Source organism: Egretta garzetta, unplaced genomic scaffold (genome assembly GCF_000687185.1).
Source record: "Egretta garzetta isolate BGI_Z169 unplaced genomic scaffold, ASM68718v1 scaffold21, whole genome shotgun sequence".
In the NCBI taxonomy this organism is placed as follows: Eukaryota; Metazoa; Chordata; class Aves; order Pelecaniformes; family Ardeidae; genus Egretta; species Egretta garzetta.
Genome location: NW_009258668.1, coordinates 1317916 through 1328417, shown reverse-complemented (window position 1 = coordinate 1328417; position 10502 = coordinate 1317916). Strand labels below are relative to the sequence as shown.

Genomic DNA, 10502 nt, shown 5'->3' with positions numbered 1-10502 from the left:
GGATCAGCCCCCCCGGGGGCGGCCCGCCGGAACAAGCTGCCCGGGCCGGTGCCCGCTGCGCCCGGTGCGTCTCCTCATAGCTCCCTCAAGCCCACTTCCCGCGTTCTGGGCCGCCCTCGGGTCTCGCCTTGTGGGCTTTGCTGAGGGACGGGTCCGCCCCCCCCGCATCGCCTCCCGGGGGATGTGGTAACGCCTTTCCCTCCTCTTCCTCGGCCCCGCACCGAGGCCTTCGGCGTCTCCCCCGGAGCCCTGTTCTGCCTGCCCTGCTCCCGCGGGGCCTGTTCAGTCCATCTCCACCCGTGCCCCGACCCACGGCAGCGCCCGCCCTGGGTTTAGGTAGCACCAAAAGCCGCCCTGGGTCTCCCCTTGGTACCCTCCCTGATGGTGGTGCGGGATGTTTTGTTGGGTTTTTTTTTTTTTTGTCTGTCGTTGTCCCTGACAACTCTGGGATCTCTTTCCTGAGTTGCACTTGCCCGCTCTGTGTTTGGCATCTCTCACTAGACGAAGAAACAGTATTTCCAAAAGTACATAATAACATGCATTAGTTAGAGATTGCAAGGTCAAAGAAAAGTGATTTCTGCTTGCAGTGGAAGCTGTCATGATTTATTAAGAGTGACTGGGGCTCCGCTGCTCATATTTTTCTTTTCAAGATTGTGCATTAATATTAGTTCCATTTTGTTTCTGGCATGGATGGGATGTGATGATTTTGGACAATGTCCTGGCAATTTCATTAGTGAGGAGTCCAAGTTCAGAGCTCCTGACTCCCACAGTTAAATGAACTGAGAAATTTTGAAGGTCAGGCTGTTAACCAAAATGCCAGTTTTGATAGGCCAACAGATGATGTTAATAAGAAAATTGTTATCTTTACCTGTGAGACTGGAGTCTAAGGATGAGGAAAGAAGTGGATTTCTAATTCTCATGTCATTTACAATTAAAATAATTCTAATCTCAGAGGTACTGATAAACTGGAGTGGGTCCTGCAGAGGGCCGTTAAGGTGGTCATGGGCTGCAGCTCCTGGTGTGTAAGGGAAGCCGGAGGAGCTGGTTGTGCTCAGTCTGCAGAAAAGAGGGTGCAGATGATCCAAGTGCCTAACGGGGACTTAGCGAGAAGGAGCCGATGCACAGAGATCAGGGGCAGCAAGCACAGACTGCAAGAGAAGGAATCCCAGTTGCCCAATTCTAGTCTCCTCAGTCCAAGAGAGACATTAAAAAAATGGAGAGGGTCTAGTGGAGGACCACCAACATGATTAGAGGGTTGGAGAACTTGACGTGGAAAAAATGCGAAGGATTTGGGTTTATTCAGCCTCAAGAAGGGAAGGCTCAGGAGGATCTAATCCCAGTCCTCCTAGAAGGTGGTTATAGAGAAGGGAGAGATACTTTCTTCTCAAGGATGCACAGTGACAGGGTAAGAGGCAATAGGCATAAACTTAAACTAAAATCTTCACTGTAAGAACAATTCAACTTTGGACCGGGTTGACTAGAGAAATGGTGGAAATCTCCCTCAGTGGAAATACTCAAGACTTGGCTCGATGGGGCCCTGGGTGGCGTACAATCTTAAGTCTCGGCTTTCAGTAGAAGGTTGGGCCAGATGGTCTCCACAGGTCCCTTCCAACGTGGACTTTTCTATAATCCTATGACAAGGAGAGTAGTTAAGCACCAGGACAGGGCCGAGAGAGGTTGTGAGATCTCTATCCTTGGAGATGTTCAGAATTTAAACAGTGCTATGAGCAATGTGACTGACCTGTGCTGTCAGAGCAAAAAAGCTGGACCAGGAGACCTTAGAGGTCCCTTCTGATGTGTGTCTTTCTATGACTGTATGAAGATGAGGTTCTCTGTACCTGCCTCTTACCCTCAAGGTTTTCAATCCTGATGATATTTTTTTGCTTCGACTTAAACTAGTGCAGTATTATGCAGTACTAATTATTTCTACTTTTTTAATCGCAAGCTGTTTAGTGATTATGTGCACATCTGCCAAAATTGGCATAGTTTGTATAAACTGTATTGAATATTAATTGCTTTTTGAGCTGACTTTCTTCATTGGAATTAGGGATGCTCTGAAGTATCTTACTGAAGCTTTTCAGTCCATCGGTGAAGTAGAACTCGACAATGTAATTGAAAATGTCATTGATGCCGTTGAAAAACAGCCTTGTAAGTAAACAATTTATTTTTATTAAGCTTGCTAGGTTTATCTTGTGCTTATAATGTTATTTAATCAAAGACAGAGTTACTGGCAGCATATGCACTAAGGTGTCATTCTAGTCTACTGGGTTGATCAAGATAAATGTATTTGTTGACATTTTGGTTTGTTAAATACTGAAGTTTGTAATGTTGGCAAAAGATAGTACGATTTGGCCATTTAAAAAGTTGGCAGCCTGGTACCTCCTGACTTTTCCAACAGTAGTGAAACTTTCCAGTGCCAGTTACTAAAAGCACCTCGCTGAGTTTGCATGGAAATCTTTGCATCTGAAGCGATCATTTAAAATATTAAAATAAAGCAAAGAAATAATGAGAAATGAATTCACTTGTTATTCAGTAGTTTAGGTCCCAAAAAGGGTTAGGATTGTTGACAGCTGTGGTCTGAGGCGCAGGAAGGAAACAGTTGGATTCCTTCATTCGGAGATCACTGCCCTCGCATCCGAGTGGGGCAGGAGATGCAACTGCACCTGTATAATGGTCCAGCATATTAACGTAAACCAGCTGTGGATGGAGTTTAACTGTCACCTCGGTGTTCTCTGAAGCAGCAAGGCAGATGCTGATGTTCTGTTAGGCCAACCTGATCTTATGATAGTCACATTGGGCAGAAGGTGCTGATAACAGTCGGGGAACTGTAGCACTGGAGAAGCTGTACCTGCTTGGAATATAAAAGTACATCAAATTCTATAAATTACAAAGTCCAAAAGTGCAATCCAGAAAACTCCTGGAAAATCCCATAAACACACGAGACACTCAAAGTGTTGAGCTTTTCCTGGTAAAGTTCTCACGACCCATTTGGTTCTGAGCATGCCTGGAACTCCATCATCTTGGCAAAATGTCTGGGGACTACCTCTTTTCTGAGGTATCTAGCGTCCCTGCTCCTAAGCGCCATGAAAGGTGGGGGGTAGTAGCTCAAAATATACCTGACACAGTCTGACAGCACAGAACAGGAGTTGTAGCACCTCTAGTTAAAGAACGTGACTGAGGGAGGTGGCAGCGATGCCTGGCATGCGTGTGTGTTTACTGATCAGAGCTCATGAGAACTAGGAAACTTGGGCTCACTTCCAGTTTTTGGCCAAGGAGATTAAAATCCATATAAATGTGATCTAAAATAAATACTAGGCCTTGGATGAGTTCAGGAAACCTTCCCAGCCTATCCTATTTAAACCGAATTAAATCAAGGGTGGGCACATGCTTGCTTTGTCGTTTTACTAGAGCACAGACTGCAGGAATTATTGCTTTATGCTCTTACTCTAGCCATGGGATAACAGATCATAGCCGATCAAACAGGGAGTAAAAGCAGTTCGAAGAACTGGTCCTGATCTAGCATAAGGCCTGCTGGTACAAATGAGCACATGCACGTTTTTGAACAAATTTCAGTCTGTACAAGAAGCTCTAGGGCCAGTGTAGTACATGCAGTCAGTGCACTCGCCAACGCCGGTCTTTGTCCAGGGTGGAATTTTGTGCTATAAATTCCTGTATTGTCCAGTTAAGGTCTGTGAGTTGTTTGAGGTTAGGGGTAGAAATGCAATTCAGATATGCTGGTCTCTCCTGTGATTCCTGCTAGCTCCCTTAGTGCCCCTTTTGCTCTGCTGTTCATCCCTGTCTTATAGGAATTGTGATTTTAAGTCCCATGCCTTGAATAGGGAACTCAAGGGCAGGTTTTCCTGGACTGGTTTCTGTTCCAGGAGCCCAGCAGTGAGCCTTGGCAGTGCTGACCAAGTCCTTTTGTGAATCTGCATTGATTGGTCTTCCCTTTAAATTCAGCAAAACATTAGCGTTTAGAAATATTTTTTAATTTCAATTATCAGTTTAGATCCACAAAGACAACAATGTGCCTATCTCCAAAACTGTGTTAAACTGTTTGAATACTTATTTATGACAGCAAGCTGTGTGATAATGTTCTGGAACAAAATTAACCTCCAGAATGTGGAAGCTCAGATCTAACACATTTGTAGTATATTTGGCAGCTTTGCATAAACTATAATTGTCTTGTTCTCCATGTTTAGTGAATTAATGGTGGGCACAGTATGTGTGTGGGTTATTTTTCTGCTAGAGATGTATCCTTTTGGTAAGAATATTCAGTGATCCATTTGTAAAGAGAAAACAGCGTGTGTCATTAGCTTACTGAAAATATGCTTATTTGTGCAATACATTCCTCTGAGAAGACCGAGCCATTTTTTTGTAAAATATTTGAGACCTGCTAACTTTCCTACTTACTATTTTCCATAGGCTGCAGTTTTAATCCTTCAAAATTTTCTTTTCAGTGTCATCTAATATGATTGAACAACCCACAGTGGAAGCAGCCGTCCAAGAATGTAGCCAGGCACCGGATGAAACTATGTACGGTGATGTTATTTTTTTATTTCAGTTTTATGGGAGTTGGTATGCATTCCCTTATTTCTTCTTGGGAAATAAATGTCAGGCATTTTCTGCAGTGCTGCACATGCAGTAATTGCTTTGTGCTTTTGTCTTCCTGGTACTGTCTTTGAAGGTTAGTAATGTTCCTTCTTAGAAAATTCGTTCTCATGGATAGGCCTCGAGGGGATTCTAAATATAAAGCTGACATTCTGGAATTAAAATACTATGGTTATGTGTTACATGTGACACAGGTTGAATATTAACCAATAAAGTAAACCAGTATTTACGATGCAGAGAGAACTTGTTCCTTCTGTTAATTTTTTTATTTCCTTTTCTCTAGTTCAAAATTTCCTAAGGTTATTTTTGTGCCTTTCATAAGATACTTCTTTTCTGAAAGCCCCCTAGAAAAGTTTTTCACTGTGATGCTTGTTTCTTCTGTATTGTATAGCAGGGCTGTTCTTGAAATCTGCGATTGATTTTCACTCTCTGATAACAAAGCGGAGAGCAATTACTTGAGTTTCTGAGAACTTTGTGATTGTGATGAATGTGTTTCCTTTAGTGTTTACATTGTGTGTTGACACCATAATGCAAAGCATGAAAATAAATGGTTTGCTCGGCATGTCAGTTAGATACTGTGATCCCACAGTTTCTCAATATGAAGCAAATTTGTTTTATGCTTTTCTCCTTGTCGTTGGGACCTTTATGCTGCAGACGGTTTGACTGTGACTTTTCTTTGTGTCGCTTTATACACTTAATGTATTTTTCGCTCTGGAAGCCATGAGAAATCTGTATGCACAGATCCTCAGTACAGAGTCCTGAAGGGAAAAGCTCTGCAGATCGCAGGGCCAGCCTGTACAACTCTTGGATGATGTTGCAGAAAGCTTGAAGGCAAAGTTTTGTAAGAAATGCACTCTGAAGCCTAAGACATCGGTGTCTGATAGGCAGTGATGGTGTCCTGTGCTTGTAAGCCTTAGTAAAGGTTCATGGGATAATTTTATCTACGGTGACGAATTTGATCCGCTTACAGTAAGAGGGAAATGAGAGGCATCGGAGGAGAGAGCTCAACCAGTAAATGTAATGGAATGTATCAACTCGATGAATAGTTTGAAGAGTTGTGCATGTCCATTGTTCAAACCTATTCACGTTAACCATGCCAAGGCTGTTCTGTTGTCAAAAAAGATGGCAGAGGATGGTAAGGGAAGGAGATGTATCCCTCTTGCATTCCTAAATGAACTTCTGAAGGGTTTCCTGTTTTGAATTAGAAGATGCAGTAGTATCCAGTGATGCGGGCAAAATGGTGATAATGCAGGGTGATAGTGAACAAAATTAATACAAATTTATTCAACATGTTTTATTACTGTTTGTTTCATCCACTTCAGATAATGTTGTAAATGTATTCTTATTTCAGAGAAAATGTTTTTAGCATTATTGGAGCCTTTGATATTCCACGTTATATTTATAATTCAGAAAGAAAGAAGTTTCTACCGTAAGTCTTGCATATTTTAAGTTTCAACCACTTCTTGTTTTAAGAAAAAAGCCTCTTATTTCTATATGGTTAAAAGTCTGTTTTCTAATCTTTCCCTCTTGGGTCTGCTCATTTCAAGCCTGAGTGAGAAAGTGAGACAATTTTGTTTCTTAGTCTCTAAGGACCTAGTCAGACTCTCTGATAAATGCTGGCTCATAAATAAATGTGCCTTTGTGTTTCTCCTAGACCGGTAGGATGAAACTGAAATGGGGACCTATATCTCCTGTCACAGTGTATTCTGTGCTGCCTGTGGTGTTACTGGCTCTGAAACCTCAGCATTTATCAGATAGTAAAATGTCCAACCATGTTTAGGCCATTTAATGAACAAAAGAGACAGTGAGGCTAAAGACATAAGGACATACATCACTAAAAGTAGTTTCGTTTTCTTTTTTTTTTACATACGGCTGTTTTATTTCATAAATTTGGTCTGTCTGCTGCATGTATTTGTTTCTTAGACTGTAGCTTGCAACTCCCTGAAGCCCTGGGGGATTTCTAAGGAGAGCTACAAAAGCTAAAAAAGAAAAATTAGGAGCAGCTGGTGATTCTGGAGGTTGGAGAAAGGAAGAAGTAATTGGAGGAGTTGGTTGTAAATATTTTGCTAGCTAAAGAATTTACCTTTAACAGCAAGCAGCCCGGATTGCTGAGCCAAAAAGAGGCCATGCTTTTAAAAAGCTTGAAGTGGTGTTAGCTCAGGAATGGATAGTGGTGCTCATTGCGAGGGGTTGCAGTGACCTTCACATAACGTACAATTCATATTCTAGCCTTGGTCCATGATTCTGCCAGTGCAGCAAAAGCAATCTGTGTGTTTGCAATAGGGCTTTAATTCCAGTGCCACTTTCTAGCTTTCCAGGCTAGTGGAAGCAGAGAACTCCATGCAGACAGTCTCCTAACCAGGAGGAAGAAAATCCTCTTGTTCATGGCCACTTAAAAGACATAACTGCTTTTTTAGAAACTGATTTCCGCAGAGTCCCATTCAGGGGGAAAGATAAATCTCAAGGCCTGTGAGTTAGAGGGAGATTAAATGGATGTAGCCTTCAAAATGCAGAAACGCAGCTTCCCTAGCAGAAATCTTCCTCATTGAGTAACTAAATTACGCAGTAGTGCTATAGCTTTTGCAGCCTCCTACACCTTTTAGATCAGTAAGTCATTTTTTTTGTGTGGAATGTACCTTTTTAATCTTGATTGTGTTAAACTTCTTACAGCCTGTCAATGACCAACTTTCCTGTACCAAATTTATTTGGAACTGCCAGGGATAAAGCAGAGTTGTTTCGTGAACGTTACTACATCTTACAACAGGTCAGAAAAAGTTTTGCTTTGTTTAACAAAATACACATTTTATTTTGTGTGTGTGTGTGTGTATATATATATATATATATATAAAAGATTTTATATTCTTACATGTACAACAGTGCTTTGTGCTGAGGTGCTTTTGTGAGCTACAGTTTAAACAAAATCTGAGTAAGACCAGGATCTGTACTAAGGTTTATCAGCCTTCTCAACTGTCACCATACAGCATGATGAATTCATGTGTTTCTGTATTTTAGCATCATGTTGTTAGAGGGGATTATGTATTTTTACATGTGCCTTGCTCTTTTTCCTCCCATAGTCTGGCTCTGTGCTATGTTTGAGTAGCATGTTGTTTATGTCAAGCTCGTAGAGGTAATGCAAACCCAAAGCCCCGGGAAGCTCTTAATTCAGGGTCTCCTTAAAGCACTGAAGTTTGCTTCTGGTTTAGTTCCTTTATTCGTTTTCCATTTTTCAAAATGCCCAGTGAGAGCCAGCCACCCCTTGTCATCTCTTGGTGGCACGTGCATCTTGTCTTCTCTTGTGAGCAACTTCAGAACAGGATTCCCCACCACGACTTGCTCTGCACCACCGTGACAGTCGCTGCAGGTACTGACAGCAGCTGTAGGTAGTGACTCTGGACCAGCCTGAGCACACAGCCAGAAAGAGTCAGTCCCTCAGCACTTGCTATCTGATTATCCCTCAGAACAGGATCACAACCCTGGTCTTTCCTTTCTTCCACTCACCCAGTAAGTTGGGATCCAGCCCCATGTCACCTGCCTGCTTACTCCGTGCTGTGCTCTGCCCTGCCTCTTGTGCAGCCCGGCGGGAGCAGGGCTGGGATGGGGAGCGAGTTGTTGATCAGATGACCTGGTAGTTGTTTTTCAGGTGTCTGCACTAACTGCAGTGGGCTGATCCACAGCACAGATCCTGCTCAGTGCAGGCAGGTACTGCGCAGACACAACTGCCTGTGCGCAACCCTGGCCCGAAGCGTGAGCAAACCGCCTGGACACAGGCAGATAGCAAGCACAGCTTTTTGTCTGTGCTGCCCTATAGGTGGCAGGCAGGGAGGCACCCAGCTGCCTTCGTGAACTGCTTGTCCTTTGGACCCTGTGGTAGTTGTATGCACGGGGTCGGATACCCCAGAGCAGCAACAACTCTCTGTCTACCTGGGGATTTGCTGCCACTAGGACTATGTGTCCGGCAATTTGGGAACCTCTGGAAACAGCACCCTGCAAGACCTGTTAACCATTAACTGAAGAAGCTTTAGTTCATACAAACAATGATTCAGATTAGTGAAACCTGCTGGAATTGGCACACTCACACAAAACAGCAGCAGGAGGTGTCCATCAGGTGTACCCTGAAGCCTCCTTTCCCTAGACTGTATTGTGCTATTGCATCTCTTTGCCTGATGGTTTCACGTCGACTCTGTTGTACCAGTTTTATGTTTGGTAGTCATATGTACTCCATTCCAACCTCCAGAAAAGTGAAGCTTCAGGTCACTATGTGTGTGAGGGCTGCTGATAGCACTTACTGCCTGTGTTACGTAGGCTGGTGGTGGTGGGTTTGTTCCAAGGGGAGGCTTTCAGACTGCATGAAAAACAGTGAAAGAAGTGAAAATTTCTACAATGTATTTTCTTCACGCTCTCTGCAGTTTATCTGTTGGTGTAACTTGCTCCTGTTATTAAAAAAAAAATAATAATCCTTACTTCCAATAGGCCCTGCCCTGAAGAGATAACCTGCTCTTTTCCACATAGTTAGCATTTAATACAGTTTGCCTTCCCTTGCTTTCTCACCCCTTCCTTCCAGGTAGTCAGAAATAACTATTTTTAAAAGCATTACAGATGCTTTGCTGTTACTTTTTGGGCTTAGTTTTATTGTCCAGTATTATTGATCATCTATTTCTTAGAAGCAAATTCCTGTCAAAAGAACTGATTATGCTCAACAAATTAAATGTTGGTGGATAAAACAGAGAACTTTGAAAAGTATTTTGTGTAGTGGTTGTAATGACCTGGCTTTTTGACAATGCTAATTTGTTTTTAAACTGGTTTACTTCAAACTTGGTTTCTGCAGAGGACTCACAGACATGAGTTGTTTACTCCTTCAGTGGTCGTTGCTCATCCTGATGACAGTGGGAGCAAATTCCAGGTAAAAAAATCTGTTTTTTTTCTTGCAAAGGGAACTGTACTTGTGTTACACTTAATGCCAGTGACGTTCTAGTTCTACATCCGATATGGGTAATCAGTGGAAATGAGTTATTTTCCATCATTTTTAGCCTGCGTGTCAAAAATGCAGTTGTTTGGCTCGGGTCAGCACGATGACCAAGCTACTAAAAAGCAGCTATGAAGTGCAAGGGAAACGTGGCTTCCTGAGGTGGAAGGGCATTAGCTGTTCAGCTTATTACACAGTGCTTCCCCCTGCTTGGGGATATTTTCCCTGCTTCTTTCTTTCATAAGCACTCAATTTACAAACCTACAATTGAATAAGGTCATAACTTTAGTTTGTTCTGTTCCCATCTTGGCTTTCTCATATTAAATGCTGTCCCTATATTATATAGTTCCTACATACTTTTTAAAAAAGATGAATGTGTGTGTGTGTCACTGAATACCAAATAACAGCTTTTGCTTTGCTCAACTTCCCTGCTCCTCCCTGTTTGGAGCGTGCTGTCATGTAGAAAAAAGCAGCTGACCTTAGCTGGGTCGAGCCTGCATCTCCATATAGGCTTTAGAGACATCTTCCTCCCTTGAGTGCTTCCTATCCTCCCTGGCAGCACTGGCATTGTGCTGGTGTTGTAGGAGGGTTGTCTCTCTTAACTGCAGCTTGACAGGACAAAATATGTTTATGCAGAAACTGCAGACAGCATGCTATGCGATGTCATCTGCATTACTCTGGAGTGTTCTCTGTCATCCACCTATGGTTCTTTGATGGAAGTAATTAGTGTTACGGTGCAGGCTGGCCCTGTGTTTCAGGTTGGATCCTGCTGAGGTTACTACAGTTGACATTCTTAGGCAAGTGCAGGAATTGCTGCTTGTTCTTTTCAGTTTTAATCCAGTTGTAAGAAAAATAATCACAATACATACTTAGTTGCTAAGCTGTTCTTTATGCTAGCAGCCATTATTGGAAATCTTTCCCTCAACTG

General features: G+C 42.7%; 1 protein-coding gene across 1 annotated transcript in view; it reads left to right on the top strand.

The window, feature by feature from the left end:
• Positions 1 to 2074: 2074 nt before the first annotated feature.
• POLE2 (DNA polymerase epsilon 2, accessory subunit) overlaps positions 2075 to 10502 on the top strand; it is a 20477-nt gene continuing 12049 nt past the window's right edge. The window contains exons 1-5 of the mRNA XM_035888427.1: positions 2075 to 2148; positions 4461 to 4536; positions 5963 to 6040; positions 7282 to 7375; positions 9437 to 9511. Of these exons, the coding sequence (XP_035744320.1) occupies positions 4472 to 4536; positions 5963 to 6040; positions 7282 to 7375; positions 9437 to 9511 (312 nt within the window). The 5' untranslated portion in view covers positions 2075 to 2148; positions 4461 to 4471. The remainder of the gene's footprint in view (positions 2149 to 4460; positions 4537 to 5962; positions 6041 to 7281; positions 7376 to 9436; positions 9512 to 10502) is intronic.